The 27,374-nt window shown below is 34.7% G+C and overlaps 1 protein-coding gene across 2 annotated transcripts in view; it reads right to left on the minus strand.

Moving 5' to 3' along the window:
- Positions 1 to 27,374, minus strand: part of RAB6A (RAB6A, member RAS oncogene family) — an 80,490-nt gene that overhangs the window by 13,718 nt on the left and 39,398 nt on the right. The window contains exons 2-7 of one of the 2 annotated variants that reach the window (XM_057696049.1): positions 21,370 to 21,511; positions 20,290 to 20,348; positions 16,879 to 16,932; positions 15,174 to 15,279; positions 13,267 to 13,378; positions 5,169 to 5,262 (exon numbers count right to left, since the gene is read on the minus strand). In XM_057696049.1, the coding sequence (XP_057552032.1) occupies positions 5,169 to 5,262; positions 13,267 to 13,378; positions 15,174 to 15,279; positions 16,879 to 16,932; positions 20,290 to 20,319 (396 nt within the window). In that variant the 5' untranslated portion in view covers positions 20,320 to 20,348; positions 21,370 to 21,511. The remainder of the gene's footprint in view (positions 1 to 5,168; positions 5,263 to 13,266; positions 13,379 to 15,173; positions 15,280 to 16,878; positions 16,933 to 20,289; positions 20,349 to 21,369; positions 21,512 to 27,374) is intronic. The other variant, XM_057696048.1, reaches the window with a different exon arrangement.

Below are 27,374 nucleotides of genomic sequence, written 5' to 3' on the forward strand. Positions count from 1 at the left end.
CAACTGACTACCAGAGTGGATATATGGAGAAAGAAAATAACAAAAAGGAGGGAGCCAAGAGGAGGAACCCTAAAATCTACACACGAAATTCCTGCAAATCCTCAATTAACTCTTTAATGGTACATATGTTAAGCGAGATTCCAAGGAGCCCATCTGAAAACAACAGCTAGAAGGCTGAAAGAAATGAGAGGAGATTTCAGCTACTGTCTGCTCCAGGATACAGTTTAGAGTCTGAATCCCACCAAGATAGAAAAGCTTGATAAGCATCTCAGACTCTCTGCAGATCCACCCAAGCAATAAGTAACATCAAGTTCATGGTGATCAGCCAGCAATATAACAACCTGCCATAATACAACCCAGAATTTAGCAGAGAAAAATAACAGTAACCAGAGTCTCTATGTATGCTCAATGCCAAGCATACAACCAAAAATTACTAGACACACACACACACACACACACACACACACGGCAGAAAAATCTAACCTAGAGGCAAGAGAAAAAGTAAGTAGCCAAAAGAAATAGACTCTGAGGGACTTCCCTGGTGGTCCAGTGGGTAAGACTCCACAGTCCCAAATGCTGGGGGCCAAATGCCTGGGTTTGATCCCAGGTCGGGGAACTAGATCCCGCATGCATGCTGCAACTAAGAGTCCTCATGCCACAACTAAGAGCCCGTATGCTGCAACAAAGATCCCGTGTGCTGCAACTAAGACCTGGCACAGCCAAAATAAAACAAACAAAGAAACAAACAAATAAATATTAATGGAAAAAAGACAAAAACAAAACAAAACAAAACAAAATCAACTCTGAATTGACCCCAGATGCTAGAATTAGCAGAGAAGAATTTTAAAGCAATTACTATAAATATGTTCAAGAACCTGAAGGTAATGATGACCATAATGATTGAACAGATGGGGAATTCTGACAGAGAAATGGAAATTTTAAGAAATAAATGAAAAAATCTAAGACTGAATTACAATATCTGAAATAATATATTCACTGGATGGACTTAACAGTTTAAATACGACAGAATAAGGATCAGTGAACTTGAAGACACATCAATAATAATATCTAATCTGAAGAAAAAAAAAGGAAAACAATGTCAAAAACAATGAACAAAAGCCTCAGTGACCAGTGGGCATGGGATAATATCAAACCATTGAACAGATGTGCCACTGGTATTTCAGGAGAGAAAAGAAGAAAATGGGGCAGAAAAAATACATGAAAATAACATATTACAAACAGAGAATGACATAAATTAGAGTTCCCTTCTCGTTAAAAACAATGGAAGCCAGAAGACAATAGAAAGGCATCTTTAAAGTATTGGAAGAAGAAAATCTGTCAACCCCAAATTCAAAAACTAGCAAGAACATTCTTCAAAATTATTCTTCAAAAGGACTTTTGGGGTATGAGAAAGCAGAGAGAATTTATCACCAGGAGATCCCTATAAGAAAGAGTAAAGAAAGTTATTTAGGCTAAAGAAAAATACCAGGTGAAACTCAGATCTATTACAAGGAATGAAGAGCACTGGAAATGACAAATATATGGGTAAATAGGAAAGATTATCTTTTTTCTTCTCTTAATTACTGTTTAAAGCAAAAATCAAAATGTTTATTATGGAGGTTTATAATATATGTAAATATAAAATATGTGACAACAATAACACAAAGGACAGGGTGCATAATTTCTCATGAAATGGTATACTATTAACCCCAGTTTAACTCCTAAGCAACCACTAAAAAGATTATGAAAAAATCTAGTTAAAGATCAAAAGAAGAATTAAAATACAATATAAAAATATTTGATTAAAACAAAATTGACAGAGGGAGTAGAAAACAAAGAGCAAATGGTAGACATTAATCCTACTACATTAAATCTAAATAAACCAAACACTCCAATTAAAAGGTAGAGATTTTCAGACTGGAGGAAAAAAAAAAGTAAGATTCAACTGTATGCCATCTACAGGAGACCCACTTTACAAAGAAAAAGATATACCAAGGAAACAATAAGCAATTAGAGAACTGGTGTGGCCATAATAAGATCAGATAAAGAAAAGGCATATTATTAGAGATAAAGAGTAGTATTTCTTAACATTTAAAAAGTCAACACATTAGGAGGACAATGACAATCCTAAAATGTACGCACTCAATAACAGAACTTCAAAACACATGAAGTAAAAGCTGACAGAACTAGGGAATTTCCTGGTGTCTAGTGGTTAGGACTCCAGGGATTTCCCTAGTTCTGTCAGCTTTTACTTTTTACAAAGTATAGGTTGCAGGAGAAATTCCCTGGGATTCTTATTAAAAATGTACATTTTAGGACACCGGCCTAGACTTACTGAATCAATATCCAAAAGTCAAGCCTCAGGAATCAGTATATAAACTTTAAGGTAATTATTACATGCACATTAAAGTTGAGAACCATTAAACATTTCTCTAATCCTAGGAGATCTTCCTAGGGACAATTTGCCATTCTAAAACCTCTATCCTTTCTTATCTTTGTTTGGATATCAGGTATTCTAGTCTCTACCAAAGACAGTAAGGTGGAGGAAAAATACATTTAGCCTCAATGATAAACTGTATGGGTTTCAAAAATATCTGTCTTGGGGAAAACTTGTCACAATTTTTTTTTCCTATTGCCAGTTTCCAATGGCATGGTAAACATTAAACTTCCAAAATAAGCACTGAACTTCAATCACACCAGGTGCATTGTCCAGAGTCAAGAATTGGGCAATGGTTATTTGGCATATTTCATTTAGATCTTATAGGAAATTTTGAATTTTTCTATACAGCTAATACATCAAGTGGTATCAAAGGCTTTTTTTTTTTTTTTTTGAACACTGGGGTAATTTGTAGTGCAACTAAAAGAAAAAAGACACTTCTTCCATTTCTGCTCTTTTAAATAATTAAGTTTTTAAAATGATACTCTAGGTGATTAGTTCTTAAGCTCCTTTATAAAAACTAATTCAAGAAATAGACAATACATAAAAAACATGATTTATTTCTTAGTTAATACTTAAAATCAGTCAGTAATTTTCACACATGACAGAAACATATTCTTTATGATGAACTACTGACAGTTAAAAGGGGAAGATTTTTAACCTATTATTTAAATGTGCTTATTAATGTAAGATTTTAATTCTCTTTTTGGTTTCATTATCTCATGGGAGCATGGGGGTCCCAGGGTTTCTTTCTTCCTTAACTAAATTACATGAGTTGACAAAGCATTGGTCTCTAAACATTGAAATAAAATTCTAATATACTGTGGTATTATGTGGTACTCTCTATAAAATGAAAAGTTATGGTTTTTGTGAGTTAAGAAGGAAGCTACAAAAAATTCAAAGGTAGCTTTATTCCAAAGTTTGAAAACAATAATTTTGGTCACATTTATCTTTAAAAAATAATAAAATCAAGTTCCAGTAGAATCAGGGATATGTTCAGACATATCATCTAAATAAGTAGAAATAATAAAGTAGCAAAAGGATTTTGAATTCAGGATAAGATTGTTCTAAAATTGAATCATGGTGGTGGGTGCACAACGTAAATTCACTAAAAATAACTGAATCATACACTTAAAACAAGTCAATATTGTGGTATGCAAATTATACTCAATAAAGCTGTTAACAAATTATGTGCTTATTAAATAACAAATGAATGAAATACCCCATGTTCTCAACATCCTAGGAGTTATCCAAACTTGGAAGCAATTAAATGTTGTGAAGATACCAGCTATCCCCAGTGCCCAATGTATGCTGATCATTTTAGAGCTTCTAAACCTATGAGATTACTTAGGATCAGGACTGGGGGGGCCATAGCAACCCCTTCTTTAGGCATTAACCTAGACTGAAAGATGTCCTGAAGAAGGCTATCCACTAACATATAAACAACTATTTCATAACCTTATCAAAATGTCTATAATAGAGAAAGCTAGATGAAGCTACCCATTGCTTTGTCTTAGAACAGTGACATATGATAATATAACAGCATCTTCTATTTCTCAAACCCCCTTTTAAAATTAACTTTTATTGGAGTATAGTGGCTTTACAATGTCCTGTTAGTTTCTTGCTATACAGCAAGTGAATCAGGTACCTATATCCACTCTTTTTAGTTTCCTCCCCATTTAGGTCACCACAGAACACTGAATAGAGTTGCCTGTGCTATACAGTAGGTTCTCATTAGTCATCTATTTTATACATAGTAGTGTATATATGTCAGTCCCAGTCTCCCAGTTCATCCTGCCCTATTCAAACTCTTTAATAAATTCCAAATACACTGGCAGGTTCTGAGAATACATAATTTTGATGGGAGAGCTGTTTTCAATATAATGTTGTAAGTTCTATGACAGCGCTTTCACAGGGGTCAAGGATCTATGGAAACATAGAAGAAAGTCATTTATTACTAAATGATAATACCTGGATGATAATACCTGGAGGTATGGTGGAGAATGTCAGAGAAATGTCTCTAAAGAACTAATATCTAAACTAAAATTTAAAAGGATGAGTAGGTACCAGTCAGGAAAGAAGAAAATCAGTATTCTAAGTAAAGAGAACACAGCATGAACAAAGATATGGAGCCATGAAACAGCATACTAGGAAGAAATCTGTGACAATTCAGTATTACTTATATACGTTTCAAGGCAAAGAGAGATGGGAAGAGCCAAAAATGAAAAGAATATAGAAAATTTTTCATAAAGCTCTACTTATTCAGTCTCAAGAATTTCCTGTTAAAACACCAGCAGTTTATTAAGGATAAAGTAACCAGAATGTATTTTTACAACAACAAGCAAAACACCATGCCTGAAAACAAATACTTGCTTTATCATTATAATCTTACTATCAAACACTAAAAGAAGCAAAATTTACCTCTAAACAATTCAGTAGGGATGTAGTGAGAGTATGGTGAGCTTACAACCTAGCAATAATCTTGTAATCATAATGAAATACTTGTTCTATGAACAATCTGAAAAGTTTTGCAAGTCTTTTCTCTTCTTCCCAAATTATGCCACATTTAGATTTTTCACTGTTCATTGTGATATGCTGCTAATTCATGAGGCATGCTATTGCCAACTGGAAGAAAATCTTACATGAGAGAATAGAAAACTCACATAATTATTTTATAATATGTTTTTTCAATTTGATAACCTCAACCCACCCATACTCAAAGAACACTTACCTGCTTTACATTGTATCCTGCTTTTGCACTAGTTTCAATAAACATAACATTCAGCTCTTTGGCTTTCCTCTCTCCTTCCTCAATTGACACTTGCCTGTAGAAAAATAAAAAAGATAAACAAATCCATCTTTTTGAAAGATGATGATATAAAGATTATAAACAAGGTTCTGAAAACAACTTTTCTTGATATGGTGCTGGTTATACAGGCAAGACTAGTTTGAAAATTCATCAAGCTGCAATACACTTAAAATTTGTGCACTTCTTAAGTCAGAAAGAGAAAGACAAATATCATATATCATTTATATATGGAATCTAAAATATGACACAAATGAACTTTTATGAAACAGAAACAGACTCACAGACATAGAGAACAAACTTGTGGTTACCAAGGTGGGGGGGGGGAAAGGAGGGATGAAGAGATGAAGAGTTTGGGGTTAGCAGATGCAAACTAGTATACAGAGAACGGACTAAACAACAAGGTCCTACTGTATAACATAGGGAACTACATTTAATATTCTGTGATAAACCATAATGGAAAAGTATATAAAAAAGAATGTGTGTGTATATATATATGTATAACTGAATCACTGTGCTGTACAGGAGAAATTAATACATTGTAAATCAACTATACTTCAATAAAAAACTGTGCGCTTCTGTCTGCTACACCTAACTTTTTTTGCATTAGAATTCATACATTCATTCATTCATTTAAATTGGAGTATAATTGCTTTACAATGTTGTGTTAGTTTCTGCTGTACAATGAAGTGAATCAGCTATATGTATACCTACACCCCCTCCCTCTTGGACATCCCTCCAGTGCCCCCCTATCTCAACCACCTAGGTCATCACAGAGCACGGAGCTGAGTTTCCTGTGCTTTATAGCATGTTCCCGCTAGCGATCTATTTGACGCATGGTAGAGTGTATATGTCAATCCTAAATCTCCCAATTTGTCCCGCCCTCCCTTTCACCCCCTGCTACCGTGTCCACAAGTCCGTTCTCTACATCTACATCTCTATTCTTGCCCTGTAAATAGGTTCATCTGTACCATTTTTCTAGATTCCACATATATGTGTTAAAATACGACATTTTTTCTCTTTCTGGTTTACTTCATTCTGTATGACAGACTCTAGTTCCATCCACATCTCTACAAATGACCCAATTTCATACTTTTTATGGCTGAATAATATTCCATGTATATACATACATCTTCTTTATCCATTCATCTGTCATTGGACATTTAGGTTGTTTCCATGTCTGGGCTATTGTAAATAGCGCTGCAATGAACACTGGGGTGCATGTGTTCTTTTGAATTATGGTTTTCTCAGGGCATATGCCCAGTAGCGGGGTTGCTGGGTCATATGGTAGTTCTATTTTTAGTCTTTTAAGGAACCTCTATACTGTTCTCCACAGTGGCTGAATCAATTTACATTCCCACCAACAGTTCAAAAGGGTTCCCTTTTCTCCACACCCTCTCCAGCATTTATTGTTTGTAGATTTTTTTGAGGATATGGCCATTCTGACTGGTGTGAGGTGATACTTCATTGCAGTTTTGATATGCATTTCTCTATTAGTGATGTTGAGCATCTTTTCATGTGCCTCTTGGCCATCTGTATGTTTTCTTTGGTGAAATGTCTATTTAGGTCTTCCACCCATTTTTTAACTGAGTTGTTTGTTTTTTGATATTGAGCTCCATGAGCTATTTGTACATTTTGGAGATTAATCCTTTGTTGCTTCATTTGCAAATATCTTCTCCCATTCTGAGGGTTGTCTTTTCACCTTGTTTATGGCTTCCTTTGCTGTGCAAAAGCTTTTAAGTTTCATTAAGTCCCATTTGTTTATTTTTGTTACTCTAGGAGGTGGGTCAAAAAAGATCTTGCTATGGTTTATGTCACAGAGTGTTTTTCCTATGTTTTCCTCTAAGAGTTTGTCTGGTCTTACAGTTAGGTCTTTAATAAATTTTGAGTTATTTTTGTGTATGGTGTTAGGTAGTGTTCTAATTTCACTCTTTTACATGCAGCTGTCCAGTTTTCCCAGCATCACTTATTGAAGAGGTTGTCTTTTCTCCATTGTATGTTCTTGCCTCCTTTGTCATAAATTAGGTGACCATATGTGCATGGGTTTATCTTTGAGCTTTCTATCCCCTACTATTGATATATATTTCTGCTTTTGTGCCAGTACCATACTATCTTGATTACTGCAGCTTTGTAGCATAGTTTGAAGGCAGGGTGCCTGATTCCTCCAGCTCCATTTTCTCTCAAGACTGCTTTGGCTTTTTGGGGCCTTTTGTGTTTCCATACAAATTGTAAAATTTTTTGTTCTAATTCTGTGAATAATGCAATTGGTAATTTCACAGGGGCTGCACTGAATCTGTAGATTGCTTTGGTTTTCACAATGTTGATCCTTCCAAATCAAGAACACAGTATATTTCTGCATCTGTTTATGTCATCTTTGATTTCTTTCATCAATGTTTTAGTTTTCTGAGTACAGGTCTTTTGTCCCCTTAGGTAGGTTTATGCCTAGGTATTTTATTCTTTTTGTTGAGGTAGTAAATGGGATGGTTTCCTTAATTTCTCTTTCTGATTTTTAGTTGTTAGTGTACAGGAATGCAAGAGATTTGTGTGTGTTAATTTTGTATCTTGCAACTTTACCAAATTCATTGATTAATTCTAGTAGCTTTCTGGCAGCATCTTTAAGATTTTCTATGTATAGTATCATGTCATCTGCAAAAAGTGACTGTTTTACTTCTTCTTTTCCAATTTGTATTCCTTTCCTTTCGTTTTCTTCTCTGATTACCAGGGCCAGGACTTCCAAAACTATGTTGAATGAGAGTTGCGAGAGTGGACATCCTTGTCCTGTTCCTGATCTTAGTGGAAATGCTTTCAGTTTTTCACCATTTGAGAATGAAGTTTGCTGTGGGTTTGTCATACATGGCCTTTATTATGTTGAGGTAGGTTCCCTCTATGACCATTTTCTGGAGAGTTTTTATCATAAATGGGTGTTGAATTTTGTCAAAAGCTTTTTCTGCTTCTATTCAGATGATCATACAGTTTTTATTCCTTAATTTGTTAATATGGTATATCACATTGATTGATTTGCATATACTGAAGAATCCTTGCATTCCTGGGATAAATCCCACTTGATCATGGTATATGATCCTTTTAATAGGTTGTTGGATTCTGTCTGCTAGTATTTTGTTAAGGATTTTTGCATCTATGTTCATCAGTGATATTGGTCTGTAAACTTTTTTTGTGATATCTTTGTCTGGTTTTGGTATCAGGGTGATGGTGACCTTGTAGAATGAATTTGGGAGTGTTCCTTCCTCTGCAATATTTTGGAATCGTTTCAGAAGGACAGGTGTTAGCTCTTCTCTAAATGTGAAGAGTTATTGGCATATAACCGTTTGTAGTAATCTCATAATCGTTTGTATTTCTGTGGTGTGAGTTGTGATTTCTCCTTTTTCATTTCTAATTTTATTGATATGCGTCATTTCCCTTTTTTTCTTGATGAGTCTGGCTAAAGGTTTATCAATTTTGTTTACCTTCTCAAAGAACCAATGTTTAGTTTTATTGATCTTTGCTATTGTTTTGTTTCTATTTCATTTACTTCTGCTCTGATCTTTATGATGTCTTTTCTTTTACTGACTTTGGGCTTTCTTTGTTCTTTCTCTAGTTGCTTTAGGTGTAAGGTTAGATTGTTTATTTGAGATTTTTCTTGTTTCTTGAGGTGAGACTGAATTGCTATAAATTTCCCACTTAGAATTGCTCTTACTGCATCCCATAGGTTTTGGGTTGTCGTGTTTTCGTTGTCATTTGTTTCTATGTATTTTTAAAATTTCCTCTTTGATTTCTTCAGTGATCTCTTGGTTATTTAAGCATCACACTGTTTAGCCTCCACGTATTTGTGTTTTTTACAGTTTTTTTTTTCCTGTAGTTGATTTCTAATCTCATAGCATTGTGGTCAGAAAAGATGCTTGATTCAATTTCAATTTTCTTAAATTTTCTGAGGCTTGATTTGTGACCCAAGATGTGATCCATCCTGGAGAATGTTCTGTGTGCACTTAAGAAGAAAGTGTATTCTGCCACTTTTGGATGGAATGTCCTATAAATATCAATTAAATCTATCTGGTCTACTGTATCATTTAAAGCTTGTGTTTCCTTATTTATTTTCTGTTTGGATGATCTGTCCATTGGTGTAAGTGGGGTGTTAAAAGTTCCCTACTATTATTGTGTTACTGTTGATTTCCCCTTTTATGGCTGTTTTTGCCTTATGTATTGAGGTGTTCCTATGTTGGGTGCATAAACATTTATAATTTTTATATTTTCTTCTTGGATTGATCCCTTGATCATTATGTAGTGTTCTTCCTTATCTCTTGTAACATTCTTTAAAGTCTATTTTATCTGAGTATTGCTACTCCAGCTTTCTCTTGATTTCCATTTGCACAGAATATCTTTTTCCATCCCTTCACTTTCAGTATGTATGTGTCCCTAGGTCTGAAGTGCGTCTCTTGTAGACAGAATATATATGGGTCTTGATTTTGTATCCATTCAGCAAGTTTCTATCTTTTGGTTGGAGCATTTAATCCGTTTAAATGCAACATTATTATTGATATGTATGTTCCTATTACCATTTTCTTAATTGTCTTGGATTTGTTTTTGTGGGCTTTTTTCTTCTCTTGTGTTTCTTGCGTAGAGAAGTTTCTTTAGCATTTGCTGTAAAGCTGATTTGGTGGTGCTAAATTCTCTTAGGTCAAGGTCATACTGTATAGCATAAGGAACTATATTTAATATTCTGTGATAAACCACAATGGAAAATAATATACATAAAAAAGAATGAAGCTAGTGAGAAGTTGCTGTATAACAAAGGGAGATCAACTCGATGATGGGTGATGCCTTAGAGGGCCGGGACGGGGAGGGTGGGGGGGAGTCATGGGAGGGAGTGAATATGGGAATATGTGTATAAACACAGCTGATTGACTTTGGTGTACCTCAAAAACTGGTACAAGAGTGTAAAACAATTATATTCCAATAAAGAGCCAAAAAAAAAGAATGTATATATATGTATAACTGAATCACTGCTGTACAGCAGAAATTAACACAATATTGTAAATCTATACTTCAATAAAAAAAATTGTGTGCTTCTGTGTGTCTGTTATGCCTAACTAAACGGTTTTTTTAAAGGAAGTAAAAAACATTTTTTATTTAGGGACTTTCCTGGTGGTGCTGTGGTTAAGAATCTGCCTGCCAATACAGGGGACATGGGTTCGAGCCGTGGTCTGGGAAGATCCCACAAGCCGTGGAGTAACTAAGCCCGTGCATCACAACTACTGAGCCTGTGCTCTAGAGCCTGCGAGTCACAACTACTGAGCCCACGCACCTAGAGTCTGTGCTCTGCAACCAGAGAAGCCACCGCAATGAAAAGCCCACACACCACAACAAGGAGTAGCCCCCACTCACTGCAACTAGAGAAAGCCCATGCGCAGCAATGAAGACCCAACGCAGCCAATAAATAAATAAATCTTCAAAAAAAACCCCATAAAAACCCCCAAACCTTTTTCTGATTACAAAAGCAATTTTTAAAGGGTCAATCATTACAATAAACTCCTCTATAATCCCACTATCTTTCCAAAGATAACTACAGTTAAGTTCATGTATACTTATGCAGCTTTGTTCTAGGCCAAAGATCTCTCTCTCTCTCTCTCTCTATATATATATACATATGATGCTGTGTGTACACACACACACACCCCCCATCTTATTTTTTTCTAAACACAAAGGATTCATGTATATACACTGATCAAGTGAGACTTTTTTCTTAAGCTTCATGTGTTAGCAATAAATTCCTCATTTTTTTTAGTAGCTAGAAGAATTTCATTCATAAAACGCTACTACAACTAGCAGTCATTTAGACTGATTTTAATTATTTAATATTAAAATAATGTAATAACAATTCTTGTATGTTCATCTTTCACATTTCTGCACGAATATCTGTGGAATAAGTTACTGGAGGTGGATTTGAGTCAATGAGTATTTTAAACATTGATATATTAAACTGTTTCCTCTAAAAATTGTATTAGTTACATTTTCAGTGTATGAGAATTCTTGTTTATTCACACTTGATGATGCTGTGCATTATTAATCTTCTGAATAATGGCTAAACTAATATGTGAATATGATCTTTATATTTATGTATTCAAACTTATCAATCTTTCCCTTTATGGCTTCAGGATTCCACCTCATGCTTATAAAAGGCCACCCACTACCAACAAGATTTTCTTTTAATGTTTTTTAAAAAAATTTAAAACTTTTACTAGTTTAAAAATTATTTTATCAGGAATTAGGGATTAATAGATACACACTACTGTGTGTAAAATAGATAAACAACAACTGCCTACTGTACAGCACAGGGAACTGTATTCAATATCTTGTAATAACCTATAAAGAAAAAGAATCTGAAAAAGGATAAATATATATATGTATAACTGAATCACTTTGCTACACATCTGAAACAATGTAAATCAACTATGCTTCACTTAAAAAACAATCTATAAGTATTACATTAAAATTCAAATTAAAAATAGACGAACTCTCCCCCCCAATACTTTAGTGGAATGAACAAGACTCTAATTCATTTTTTTAATTTTTAATTAAAATAATTTTTTTCAAAGACGAATTCTTTTAAAAGTGAATAGCTGAAAGGCAATAGTCTGGCAAAAATTACTGAGATGGTAATTCTAAAGCAATGGACAAATATTACCTTAAAGAAAAATTACTGTAAACATAATTTAGATAAGTTTCTAGCATTTGTATACTCAAATATTATACTATAAAAGAACAGATGCTTGTAAGCATCCTTTTAGATAACTCTGGTTATAAAGGGAAGCAATTCAGATACATAATTTTTCTATTTAACAGTGAAAGTTTCCAGGGACTCTCCACTAGAAGAATATATACCTATACGATCTTCAAATTCTGAAGATGAATAAAATAGTGAAAATTCACATGAGAGCAACTGATGTCCAAAAAATGATTTTCATAAAGAAAAGTTGAAATCATATGCTGAATTTACTTTCAAATTAAGAAAGACTTCCTTGCCATTTCCAAATGAGGTACCATGGACAGAAATGGGCTTAACATTTCATTAAGTCTTTGAAGATACCAGATTTCTTTGCAACATTTTAATTAATAGCAAAAGTTCATTACTGGAATTTCAATATCCAACTAATAAATAAACAAATAATATTTAGTAAAAGCTTCAAATATTAAATAAATGGTCAAGCCTATTTAAAGCAGAGAGAATATCTAGTAGATCACTTAGGAATGCTAAAGGCAGATATTCAAGCCATGAGTTCTACAGTGAATGTTAACACATTTTGCATCCTGTGACTTGAATATGTCTTTGCTCATTTGACTAAGGTATCACAATCATGCTATTCAGTTCAACCTCACAGTCTGGGTCAACCACACAATTAAAGAAAAGAAAAGAGAAGACAAGAAAAGAAAAAAGAAAAGAAAAGAAAAAACTACACCACTGAATTATAATGAATATTTATAAGAAGACTAGCAAAAGAGTGTGCATTTAATTATGAATACTTTTTTAAAGATAGGATTTGTTTTTCTAAAACACTGTTCTTTAACAGAACACTGCTCATATTTATGAGGCCTAAAAAATGCAAAATAGTTATCAGCTGCACGTGTAAACAATCTTGCACAAGAGTTATTTACACACGGGCTTACACAAAACAAAAAAATTTATTTTCCTTTAAGGGCTGAGTTTAAGGTATTTTTTTTTTGTTTGTCTGTTTGTGTTTTTTTGGCTGCGCCACACGGCTTGCGGGATCTTAGTTCCCCAACCAGGGACTGAACCCGGGCTCTCAGCAGTGAAAGCACAGAGTCCTAACCACTGGACCACCAGGGAGTTCCCAGGACTGAGTTTAATGTTTACCTTTCTATTTCAGGTTCCCACACTAAAGAAAAGGAGTGGGGGTATAAAATTAAGGGTTAAACATGTTTCCTTTTAAAACAATTTTCACTAACAAATATAACAGGCTGCTTAACAAAGATATCAAATATCCCATACACATATGAAATCATTCCATACCTCTTGTCAGCAAGATCTGTTTTATTTCCTACTAACATGATGATAACATCACTTCCTCTTTCTGTTCTGACATCATCAATCCATTTTGTAGTTTGCTGGAATGAGTTAACATCTGGTACATAGGAGGGTGGACAAAGAGATTAGTGTTATTGCAAGTGCCTCCCCAAGTGAAGGACCATAAAAAGAAAAAAAGGGGGGGAAAAAAAGCACTGGAAGTTGGAAGGGGGTTGGCACATTAGGACCCACCTTTAATGTGCCTGCAACATAACTCCATTTTATCTGAGTACAAATATCAGTGATCTAAACAAATCACAAGAATAAAGCCCTCAAGATACCTCTTATAATAGTTTAAAATTTTTGGACATGGCCAAGTGAGTATAATGTACTATATGTAATTGAAAAAAAATTTTTTTTAATGTAAGGATAGCTATGACAGATAATATGGTGTCATGTTGCCACAATGCTTTTTTGATTACTTACACATACCAAACGTGACAAAGAAAGCATCTCCAAAAGTATATCAGCCAGTAAGTCCCAATACATCCACAAAATTTGTAAAGCCTTTAAATAGCTTTCAACACCACTCTGTTTGCATTGCTTATTCAGTTTGTGATCACTTTAACTTGAAGTTTATTCATTGAATGTACCAGAATCATACCAAAATCCATCTTTTCTAGCCCTGGATTCTAAGTAGAGTACTTCAATATATCTTACGGCAGCTAAAGAAAACAATTTGCTAATATTTTAATCGCATGTGCACAAATTTCAAAGAAAAATACACCAGGTTTTACTTTAATTTGGTTAAAGTAAGCACAAACATTTTAAAGCTGCAAAACTTGTGAATGCACAATAATGAACATACATTTTTAAAACAAGTAGCAACCCAAAGAAAAGCTTCAAGAAAAGAAAGATTGCATGTGGCACCTAACCAAAAAAAGTCTCTGAATGCAAACCTCTAACTTATAATTCTGCCTTTTCAATTACTGTTAAGTAGATACGATTTCTGGTTGAGCAAATACGCAAAAATGTATACTAATAATACTACTTGCTCAAATCAATAGTTTGTTTATATAAGATGTTTTTAAAGAAGTCCAAGATGTGGTACTATCCTGGTTTTCCTATAAATTATGGAGCACTATATGGAATGATGCTTAATATTGCCTAATATATCATAAACTGATTACAAAGACAATTTTAATCAGACAGCATTTCCCTGTCAGTCACCAATGCTCCATTCAAAATTTACAGTCACTTAAGTCTTGAAGGAAAAGAAAAAGGGAGACCATTATTTGTCTTAGTCTCCCATTTAAATTTTTTTCTTGGAGAGAAATGAAAGTGTAATTTGTTAGCAACAAAGTAAATAAGTCAGAGAATCCAGATTTCATTCAAATGAAAATGATTAATAGAAAACTGCACATTAAGTTTTCTCTGCCTTCCTCTGCAGAGAGAGGATGGCTGGAAGGGGAAAGCAGAGAAAAGTTGGCTAGCGGAAGCTTTTAACAGCTTCAACAGAAGGCTTGAAGGATTTGGAAAACTTGGTAAGAGGCTTAAATGCAGATTATTTTAGAGAAATCTGAGATCAAGTTAAATAAAAAAGGAGACATTCTTTCAACCATAATTATGGTGTAGCTTAGGGATAACAGGATAGTAAGAAAGCCTTGGAAAGGATTCATAATTAGACCCAAAGGAAAATTTCCAGGGCAAAAAAACCTGGCATAGTAGAAATAAAGCATATTGGTACAAACAACAAAGCAAATACTTTGACCTGCTGGTCTGTGATAAGGTTTGCTATGCTAAAACTCATTTTTACATGCCAGTATAGAAAACAAGCACAAGACAAGAACATGCATGCAACTAAGCTAAAGGTTGAAAGAAGATTAGAAATGCGTTAATTCCCCCCCACTCACTTGTGATATCATAAACAACAACTGCCACAGTGGAGTCACGAATGTAGCTAGGAATCAAGCTCCTGAACCGCTCTTGACCTGCTGTGTCCCATAATTGCAATCGTACCTAACAATAAAATCAGTCAAACAAGCAAGAAAAATAAGAAAGGTCAACCCGTTGCAAAATACCTACTTGTGATATCGTAAACTACTACAGCTGCAGCAGAATCACGGATGTAACTGGGAATGAGGCTACGGAAACGTTCCTGACCCGCAGTATCCCACAGCTGCAGCCTGATCTGTGGGATGGGAAAAAGTAAATAAAAAAAAAAAAAAAAAAACCAAACTCATACTAAAAAGAAAAAAGAAATAATATTTTTAAAGGGAGGAAGGTGGCAAGGAGGTAAAAAGGAAACTCATGCAAAAGGTTGCAGGGATGTGAGGAATGAAAATAACACAAAATTCCTTTCCTTTTTCAAAAAGGAGTATAGTATTTAAATTTTGCTTGCTCTGAAGGTACATAACTCAAAAAAAAAAAAAAAAGGCAATAGGAAAGATTTCACAGAATCAGAAGTACAGCTTCCTTTTATTTCCCCTCCCTGTAACCTCTCTTTGAATCCTATGCCTTCTGGATAGTAAAAGTAGACTGCTGATGTTCAAATAGTGAACATAAAAGGGAAAAGCAAAGGTAAATGTCAGTGAGCAGCTCAGGCTATAAGAGTAAAGAAATTAATGCTTCTCTGCAAATCTCTCTGAAACAAAAATAGAATGTCTCTTCTCTATTGGATCCAGAACACTTTGAAATTGGATCTCTGACTATTGTGCATATGTTTCTCCCACATATTTCTTCCGAGAACATTGTACACATCTAGCAAGAAAGAGAAATATCTTTTTGCAACTCTACATAAAAATGTCTTTACTTTCTTACTTTTTCACATCTACATTCCAGGAAGAAAAGCCTGAAAACAAGCATTAGGTTCTTTTACCATCATGAAGCAGTTTCTGTTTTCAAATTTTAAGAAATGGAATGCTATATATTAAAACATAAAAGAGAACATCCAAAAGAAAAAAACTCACAAACTTATAAGAAATAACATTAGAGACAATGATTTTTGGGTATCGATCCCAAAATAATGCATTTAAGAGAGTCACTGTTTAGGTGACAGGAATCTCTTCAAGGGATGGTAGGCTAGAATACAGAATTTATATTGCACTTAAAGGGAGGATTCCAAAAGATGGAAGACAAAAATCTAACATGTAAATACACATTACTTTTTCTATTCACTTTGGTACATATCATATACTGACAAATAAAACCTTTAAGTTCACAAATTGTGTGATATTCAAATGAAATCTTTTTGCCTCAAGAATGGTATTCAAAAGGTTTTTCTTTAGCAGCTCTAATTTCTTCACGAAAATATTCTTAGCTCAATGCTATTGGTTATAATTTTCCAAATCAAGACAACAAATTTTGTTTAACAAGCCTAGGGCCATCAGAGTTTTACAAATAACAGCTTTCTCTCCCCTTTTGATTCTACTTGGGGATAAAAAACTCAAAAGTGCTAAGTACTACTTACTCTACAACAACAGTTTTTCTCAAGGCCTGTAAACTAACTTTGGCAACTTTGCTAAGTACTTCTTGTGGTGACAATCACTAATTAGAGCTTTGATCATAATTTTCTATCCTGGAGTGTTGCAGAAATTGCACACTGAAAACATTACTCACTGTTCGATCCTCCAAGTACATTGTTTTTGATAAAAAGTCAATACCAATTGTTGCCTGTAAAACAAAATAAAGAAGTTAAAAACAGTAATAATTTAATGGCTGTTAGCAGTTTAGGGTTAAAGTGGGAATTATGATTGTGGAAGAAATAATGAATAAACATATAAACATATCATAGCCAAATAAAAATGAACAAAATTTTCAGTGATAATGGCTTCTATCTATTGAGCACTTGCTGTGTATTAGAGATTCTCTTAGGCCCTTTACATGATCATCTCTAATACTAATACATCTCTACAAATTAGCAACCAGGATCATTATTTTTCTCATCTTATACACAACAATATTGGGGTTTGGAGAAGTTAAATAATTTGTCTAAAGACACAAAGCTTCTGCTGTGGAGTTGGGAGTAAAAGGCCAGCTCTTTCTAATATATAATTCTATATTCACTATATATTATATATACACTTTACCAAATTACAATGTATAGATATACAATAATTTGTTTATCCACTCATCTACTGATGGACACTTTTGGCTACTATGAGTTCCTGTTTTCAATTCTTTTTGGTATATACCTAGGAGTAAAATTAATGGGCCATATGGTAATTCTACTTAACTTTGTGAGGAAAATTTCTACAGCAGCTGCACTATTTTAAATTCCCACTAGTGATATATTCCTATTTTCCCTTTTCTATATAAATAGCCATCCTGGTGGGTGTGAAGTGAAATGTTACTGTGGTTTTGATTCGCCTTTTTCTAATGACTAATGATGCTAAACATCTTTTCATGATTTCATGTGCTTACAAATGTAAAATACTTCAATTAAAGGGGATTTAAAAATTTTTTACTTTAATAAGAACATTTCAAAAAGTTAATACAGGGACTTCCCTGGCAGTCCAGCAGTTAGAACTCCACGCTTCCACTGCAAGGGGTGTGGGTTCAACCCCTGGTTGGGAGCTAAGATCCCACATGCCGTGCAGCAAAAAAGTTAATACAGAAAAAGATTTACAATGTGCTTAGGGCCTCAGTGACAGTACCTGGTTTGATTACTAATTCATTCTTTTTAGCTTATTCTTTGATTTTTATTTTACAATTAAGCATTTTATTTATTTTTTATATATATATTTATTTATTTATTTATTGGCTGTGTTGGGTCTTCATTGCTGCACGCAAGCTTTCTCTAGTTGCGGAGAGTGGGGGTTACTCTTCATTGTGCACAGGCTTCTTGCTGCTGTGGCTTCTCTTGTTGTGGAGCACCGGCCCTAGGCATGCGGGCTTCAGTAGTTGTGACACATGGGCTCAGTAGTTGTGGCGCACGGACTTAGCTGCTCCAAGGCATGCAGTATCTTCCCAGACCAGGGCTCAAACCCATGTCCCCTGCACTGGCAGGCAGATTCTTAACCACTGTGCCACCAGGGAAGTCCATAAGCATTTTAAACTAAGATACATATATATAACTTAGACACCCATATAACTTAAGATACATATGCAACTGAGAGCAGACATCTTTGAATTGTTTCTGATCTTAAAGAGATGTTTAATGTTAAAGAGAACATTTTCAGCCTTTAAACATTAAATCTGATGTTAGCTGTGGGTTTTTCATAGAGATGCCCTTTATCATGCTTAGAAAGTTCCCTGGTATTCCTAGTTTGCTGATTGTTTTTATCATGAAAGGCTACTGGATTTTGTCAAATGCTTTTTCTGTGTCTATTGAAATAATCATGTGATTTTGTCCTTTTTTGTTTTTTTGGGGGGGGGTTTCTTTGGCTGCACTGAGCAGCTTGTGGGAAATTAGTTCCCCAACCAGGACCCCTCAGCAGTGAGAGCGCAGAGTCCTAACCACAGGACTGTCAGGGAATTCCCCTGATTTTTTCCTTTATTCTATTCATATAGCATTATTACATTACTTTTTTGTATGTTAAACCAACCTTGCAATCTTGGTACTAACCTACCAATCCCACTTGGTAGATGGTACAGAATCCTTTTTACAAGTTACCAGATTCAGTTGGTAGTATTTTGCTGAGTACTACTGTGTTTATTTTATTTTTGATGTCTTTGCCTGGTTTGGGTATTAGAGTCATAATGAACTCATAGGATGAGTTCAGAAGTATTTCTTCCTCTTCTGTTTTGGAAGTTTACGAAGTATTAGTGTTGTTCTTTAAATATTTCATAGAATTGACCAGAGAAGCCATCCAGTCCTGCGATTTTCTTTGTGAGAAGTTTTTTTGATTGCTAATTCTATCCACTTATTATAGGTATATTCAAATTTTCTATTTCTTCTTGAATTAGTTCCAGTACTTTGTATCTTTCTTGGAATTTGTTCATTTCATCTAGGTGACCTAATTTGTTGGCATGTAACTGTTCACAGTATTCCCTTATAGTCCTGTTTATTTCTGTATGGTTGGTAGTAAGGACTTGTCATTCACTCCTGATTTTAATAATTTGAGTCTTCTTTTTTCTTGATTAGTCTACCTTTAGGTTTGTCAATTTTGCTGATCTTTTCTAAGAACCACTTTTGGTTTCACTGAATTTCTTGTTTTTCTGTTCTCTCTTCCTAATCTTTATTAGCTTCTGAATTAAGCATGTCTTTATTTTCTGTATTTTTGTTGTCCTGACATCTGGGGCCTTCCTTACCCTGGAGGGACTGGCCATCCCAGGGTTTGCCAATTCCTAGAGAAGTAAATGTGCTCGTGAAAGGGCCTTTCATGTGAAAACCAACCAACCCAGACCCACCTCCTCTATCACACTCAGGGCCACTATTTCCCTGCCCTAATCACCTTAGGGCCAAGTACCTCACAACTAGGAACAGCCTCTACAGCCCAGAGACTACTGAAATTATTCAAACTAGGCAATCCTATATTTGCTTACCTGGTCTTACCCATCCTTCCCACAGAAATTGCAATAAAGGCTAGTGCCTACATTTCCTCCACCTTCTGATCAATATCAGTACTTCTTCCACGTGCCCCCCCTTCCCCCGCCATGGCCTGGAATGTCCCTTCCTCTTGAGATCTGTGAGTATGATAAATGATCTTTTCAATAGTAATCATCTCCTGATCTGTTGGCGCCACCACACCTGAATAATAAAAGCTACATTTTAAAGCAGTTTCTTACTTCTGCTTGCTTTAGGTTTACTTTTCTTTTTCTAGTTTCTTAGGGCAGAAGATTAAATTATTGATTTAATGTGTCTCTTCTTTTCCTTATAGCACTGCTTCAGCTGTCCCTTAAGTTTTGATGAGCACCCCCCATTTGGGAGCATAAACAGTTATATTTTGTATTTATATAGCATTGTACAGATTCCAGAAAATGCTTTTATTTCCATGTCAGAATGTAAATAAATGAATTTTTAAAAGGACCTTGAATATTACTTGTAACATAAAAAAGACAACTAGTAGGTTGGCAAAAACAAAGTACCTGATAGGTGTTGTCAAAACTGTCATACATGAATCTGGTAATCAGTGATGTCTTTCCAACTGAAATGAAAAGATAAAAAAGATTCATTCAGTTAACACATTAAATTGGGTTCTCAAGCAATTTTTCTACAGAGAACTGCAATTCAGTTCATTGGGAAATATCTGCAATGGTTCTACTAACAATAAATTTAAAAACATACAGCCCTCAGTTTGTTGTAATGTCTTTCTTTAAACATAATCTTGGGACTTCCCTGGCAGTCCAGTGGGTAAGACTCCATACTCCCAATGCAGGGGGCCTGGGTTCGATCCCTGGTCTGGGAACTAGACGCATGCCACAACTGAGAGTTTGAATGCCTCAACTAAGGAGCCCACATGCCACAACTAAGACCCAGTGCAGCCCAAATAAATAAAGTTCTTCTCCCCCCCGCCCCCCAAAAAAACTGATAATCTCTCTAACTGAGAGCACAGGTAAAGAATATTTATTTAGTTAAGAGTTGAGGAAAATGAAGACAAAAGACGGAGGAAAACAATCAATTATGCTGACATCTCTACGTCACGAAAGGCAAGCAGATATTTCCTTGAGCCCTAAAAAAAAGAACTAGGATTATACTGGGAAGAAATTATAGTTAACTTCTGGGACAGTAACCTTGGGAAAATGAGGGTCAGGTCCACTTCATTCAATGAATCAAAGCTTAATCTCTGGAAGTATAAAGGCTAAAGGTGAAGAGTTCTAGAAGGGGTCTGAGGGCTGCAAGAACTAGACTGCTTAACAGTAAGAATGATGTGACACGGAAAATAGTTTTGAAACTCATTTCAGGATCAGATCTCTATATTTCTTTGGCAGGGCAACCCCAAAGATTCATACTACTACTACTTATGAGGACTTGATGGGGAGACCACAGGGTTCCCAGTAGCAGATAGATGTTGAAAGAATCCAACACAGAGTTTAGAGTTTGAATCCAGTCAAGGTAACTTCCTTCTAAGACAAAACTCTTTGGAATAACAAGAAAATCTAAAGTCTATGTATATATACTCTTCATCATGTCCAGTATCCAATCAAAAAAGTGAAGACAGGACTTCCCTGGTGGTCCAGTGGTTGAGACTCTGCACTCCCAATGCAGGGGGCCCGGGGTCGATCTCTGGTCAGGGAGCTAGATCCCACATGCCGCAACTAAACATCCCGCACGCCACAACTAGATGATCCCACGTGCTGCAACTAAGACCTGGCACAGCCAAATAAATAAATATTAAAATTAAAAAAAAAGTGAAGACATGCAAAGAAATAAAAAAAATATAATTCATACTCAAGAAAAGTAAAAAAACAGGCTCCAAGATGATTCAGATGTCGTAGTCAGCAGACAAGGATTTAAAGCAGCTATCAGAGATATATTCTAGGACTTAAAGAAGATACACGTAAGAAATAAATAGGGACTTCCCTGGTGGCGCAGTGGTTAAGAATCCACCTGCCAATGCAGGGGACACGGGTTCAAGCTCTGGTCCAGGAAGATCCCACATGCTGCGGAGCAACTAAGCCTGTGCACCACAACTACTGAGCCAGTGCTCTAGAGCCTGTGAGCCACAACTTGAGCCTGCATGCCACAACTACTGAAGCCCACACTCCTAGAGCCTGTGCTCCACAACAAGAGAAACCACCGCAGTGAGAAGCCCACATACCACAACAAAGAATAGCTCCTGCTCGCTGTAACTAGAGAAACCCTGCGCACAGAATGAAAACCCAATGCAGTCAATAAATTAATTAGTTAATTTTAAAAAAAGGATAAGAGGAAAAAAAGATTAAAATAAGAAGAAATAAATAGTAGGAAAATCTCCACAGAGAAACAGAAATGAGAAAAAAGAATCAAATGTAAATTGTAAGTACTTACAATAAGTGATCAGAAAAGTAACTGTATGGACTTAACAGCAGGTGGAAATGGCAGAAGAAAGAAGTGAAGCTGAATACAGATCAAACAGTCTAACATATGTATAAAGGAAGTTTGTACATTGGATAAGAAAGAAGAAATTAGGGGAAAATATTTGTAGAAATAATAGCTGAAATCTTCGCAAATATAGTGAAAGGTAAGAACTTACAGATCCAAGAAACTCAATGAACAGGATAAATACAAAGAAAACCATATGGTGACAAACTATAAAAATCCAAGGATAAAGAAAAAAACCTTGAAAACAGCCAGGAAAAATGTATTACACATGGGAGGTAGATGGGGGAAGAGGCAGGGGGAGAGTGAATATAAATTTTTATGAACTCCTCCACAGAGAAAATGAGAACAGAAGACAATGGAATTATATCTTTAAATTTCTCTAGGAAAATAATTTTTTTTCAACCCCCAAATACCATACCCCATAAAACTACCCTTCAAAAATGAAGGTTAAGTAAAGATTACTGCAGATAAACAAAAGTGAGAGAATTCCTTGCTAGATCTGTACTACAAAGAAGCTTAAGAGATTTGTTCAGGCTGAAGGGAAATGACATCATATAATAACTATAAATGGCAAACGTGGGTAAACATGGAAGATTATCTAGTTTTCCTCAATTTTTAAAAAAAGTCATATGTATTTACAGTAAAAAATTATAACAATATATTATAGAGTTTACAATATTAGTAGATGTAATATACGACAACCATAACACAAAGAACAAGGGGAGATAAATGCAATTGTACTTTGTAAGGTTTCTGTAATTCAAGTGATTAGTACAGTATAGACTGTCACAGGTTAATGATGCATATTGTAAGCCCTAGCACAACAGTAAAAATATATGCAAAAAGGAATAGCTAGCAAGTCAACAGAGGAATCAAAATAAGAACAAAAGTCAAAGGAGACAAAAACCAAACAGCAAAATGGCAGACCTAAATCCAGCCGTATCAATATGTAGGGTATATAAAAAGCAGTTTTAAAAATTCCAATCAAAAGACAAAGACTGTTAGACTGGATAAGAAAATAAGACACAAATATTTGCTGCCTGTAAGAGACGCATTTTAAATACGAGACAAATAAGTTTAAAGTAGAAAGACTTAAAATTTTCCCAAGAAGGAAAGCTTCAGGCCTACACTGGCTTCACTACTGAATTGCAACTAAACATTTAAGGGATAAAACCAGACTTACATAACAAACTCTTTTAGAAAACAAGAACACTTTCTAACTCATGATATGGGACCAGCATAATCCTAATATAAAAAGCTGACAAAGACAATTAGAAAAAAAGGAAAATTATGGACTAATATCTCTTACCAACACAGACTCAAAATTCCTCAAAAAAATGTTAACAAATCAAACCCACATATATATATAAAGAAGCTACCTCATAAGTAGGTAGGGATTATCTCAGGAATAAAAGGTTAACTATACAAAACAATCATTAATATAATCCAGAATATTAACAGAATAAGTAAGAAAATTCCTAAGATCCTCTCGATATATACAGACAAAACTGAACTCATGATGAATATTCTAAGCAAATGAGCAAAAACAGGCATAGAAGGGAACTGCACCAATCAGGGCAAAAAAAAAGCATTTACCAAGAACCTATAGCTAACATCATATGTAATGGTAAACTTCAAATGGTTTCCTCCAAAGAATGAAAAAAGTTAAGGATGTCTAATCCTACCACTTCTATTCAGCATGGTACTGGTGGTCTTAGCCAGAGAAATATTGATAAAAAAAAGAAATATTCAATAAAAGGCACACAAACTGACACTGTTCTCATTAACTGACGACATGATTGCTTATGTAGAAGAATCCTAAGAAATTCATTAAAAAAAGAAAAACTACTAGAACTAGTAAATATAACAAGGTCTCAGTATAGAAAGTCGATATACAGAAATCAATAGTATTTTTAAATACTAGAAGCAAATAAAAAACTAAAAAATTTAAAACTCCATCCACAGTAACATCAAAAAATATAAAATAATTAGAAGTAAATTTAACAAGGTGTGTAAAACCCCTACATCTAAAACTATTCTGCTGAGGGAACACCAAGAAAATCTAAATAAACATAAAGACACACCATATACTTGATTAAGAAGAATCAATATTAAGATGTCAACTTTTTCCGAATTATACATTCAATACAATCTCAAGCATAATCCCCACAGTCTTTTATTTTTTTGGCCGTGCCAAAGGGCTTTCGGGATCTTAGCTCCCCTACTGCAGACTGAACCCATGCTCTTGGCAGTGAAAACATGGAGTCCTAACGCCACGCTTCCAATATGGGGGACACAGATTCAATCCCTGGTCAGGGAACTAGGATCCAACATGCTGCCTGGCCAAAGCCAACCAACCAACCAACCAACCAAACAAAAAAACAAAAAAACAACTGACAAGCTGATCTAAAATTTATATGGAAATACAAAGACTCTAGAATAGTTAAAACAATCTTGCAAACAGTGAACAATGCTGAAGAACCTACACTATTCAATCTCAAAATTTACCCCCCGAACTATAGTAATCCAAACAGCATGCTGCCAGTTTAGAAACAAACACCAATGGAACAGAATGGAGTCCAGAAATAAACAAAAATCTCTAGGCTGTTGAATAAACATCTCTATCCCTTGTGAGACAAAAACTTTATTTCCTCTGACCTATTGTTTCCCCTCTCCCCTGAGGAAGGCCAGAAAACAGACAATTCCCATCTTTTCTTCCACACTAGCATCTGAAGGATATTATAATAAAATTAGCTACAATTTTTTTAAACAATTTTCTCAATATGAAATTGACATTTTATTCCCAAGCAAACATCTCCACAATAATGACACTTTTGTGAATATCAGCAGTTTTAGGTAGTATGTGCTTTCATCCTAACCCTTAACATTTCCAAAATTAGGGAGGCAGAGATCTAATTCTTTTCTGCCAACTCCTGTTTAAGGATAAGCTTTAATTTTGGCAGCAACAGAGAAAGTGGCACTGGGATGGGATTAATACAACACAGTTAATCTGAACAAGTGAATTTTTCTAAGTGATATGGTAGGAAAGATTTCAGAGAAATCTCAAAGTGCCTCTATTTCCTTACTGTCAACCCTTTAAAAAAACACTCTCCTCATCGAAGAAATCAGCATCTACAATCAAAGATCATACCCGAATTCTGAGAGTTTGCTTCTAAAACTGTAAAAAGATTTAAGGCCTAGGTACGTTTATTTTATAGAAATATTTAAGATGAATTTAGTAAGCTATGGGTAAAATGTCTTTATTTTTTTAAAAGGGATTAAAAAACTTTAAGGAGGAGTCTCTATGAAGCAAGCAAAAAAATAAAAAAAATGCTGTGAATACATACTGAAAAAACCCAGTTATGCTTAATCCAGGGCTCTTTTTTTCACTATATTATTTATACTATGTTGGACACTGCACAAATAGCTTTTGAAGACCATTTTTTCAATCTTACAGCTACTCAAAAGCCACTGCAGCCTTAAGAAGTGAGACTACTCCACTTTTTAAGGATATTTTTCATTATGAGTAGCAGATCAGTTCTAAAAACCCATAATCTCAGTCTAATCATGAGAAAAAAACCTCAGACAAATAGAGGAGCATTCTACAAAATACTGGACCAGACTCCTCAAACTGTCAAGGTCATTAAAATCGAAAGTCTGGGAAACTGTCAGACAAGAGCCTAAGGAGACATGACAACCAAATGTAATATGATATCTGATAGGCTCCTAGAACAGAAAGGGGACATTAGGTTAAAAACTAAGGAAATTTGAATAAAGCATGGATTTTGCTTAATAATAATGCATAATATTGGTTCATTAATTACGAAAAATGTACCATATTAGTAGGGGAAACTGGGTATGGGTTTTATGGGAACTCTGTGCTCAGATTTTCTGTAAGTCTAAAACTATCCTAAAAAATAAAGCTTGTTTTAAAAATATTTTATTTGATATTGATAAACCCTTAAAATAAAGGAAACAAAAAAGGCAGATTAGTGGTTTCCTGGGTTCTAGTAGGCAAAGGGAGAAATCTTTTAGGGATGATGAAAATGTTTTTTTATTTTGTAGTGATGGTTGCACTGAAAGACTCAATGAATTGTACACTTTAAACAGATGCAGCTGTCTATGAATTATTCCTCAATAAAACTGATAAGGAAAATAATCTGTCACAAAACAGCCTTAATAAAACAAATTGCAAAGGTTTCATTTAAGTGAAGTTTTAAATGACCAGTATCTAAACTTCCAAAAGACTCAACCTCTAGGACAGTGGCCTCCTAGGTGTTCTGATTATAATACTACAGTAAGAAATGAAATTTAAATTCCAACCCAGTACAACAATTACATAACCAAAATAAAATTTAATAAAACAACTTGCTATGGACAGAGCACTCTGATATTTTCTCTCCCACTGTTTTACAGCCTAAGTGCTAAAATAGTTACTGACAGAATGTAAGATTTCTGGGATTGGCTTTAAAATATTTCCCAAACTAAAAGGAAAAGAAGTCAATATTTCATCAACTATAAAGTTACTTGTAGTTTCTTTCTGTTTGTTTTGGTAGTGAGAATGCTGGTAAATATCCTTCATCAGATTCAGAATGTTCACTTCTTTTCTTTTTTTTTGTTAATATTTTTGGTGGCGCGGGCATGCGGGATCTTAGTTCCCCAACCAGGGACCTGGGTGACCCCTACAGTGGAAGGACAAAGCCTTAACCATTGGACCACCAGGGAAGTCCCTTTGCTTCTACTCTGAATTAAAAGTTCTTGGCTAAACAGGCTTTGAATTTTGTGAAATGCCTTTCCTGCAACTATTGAAATGATTATATGGTTTTTCTCCTGCTAATGCAATGAATTAGAATGATTGACTTTCAAACGTTAAATCAATCTTGCTTGGATAATTGTGATTTTTTAAAAAATCTGACAAGATTAGTATAAAAAAGGAAAATTATAGTTCAGATATCACTGATGACCACAGATACAAAAGAATCTACAAAATTTTTAAATTAATGTGTAAATTTAGCAAGGCCCCTGAATACAAAGTGGATATTAAAAAATCAACTATATTTCTATATACTAGCAACAACTGGAAACTGAAAAGGTTTTTTTATAAATTTATTTATTTATTTATTTTATTTATTGGCTGCATTGGGTCTTT

Source organism: Hippopotamus amphibius, chromosome 9 (genome assembly GCF_030028045.1).
Source record: "Hippopotamus amphibius kiboko isolate mHipAmp2 chromosome 9, mHipAmp2.hap2, whole genome shotgun sequence".
Taxonomy (NCBI): domain Eukaryota; kingdom Metazoa; phylum Chordata; class Mammalia; order Artiodactyla; family Hippopotamidae; genus Hippopotamus; species Hippopotamus amphibius.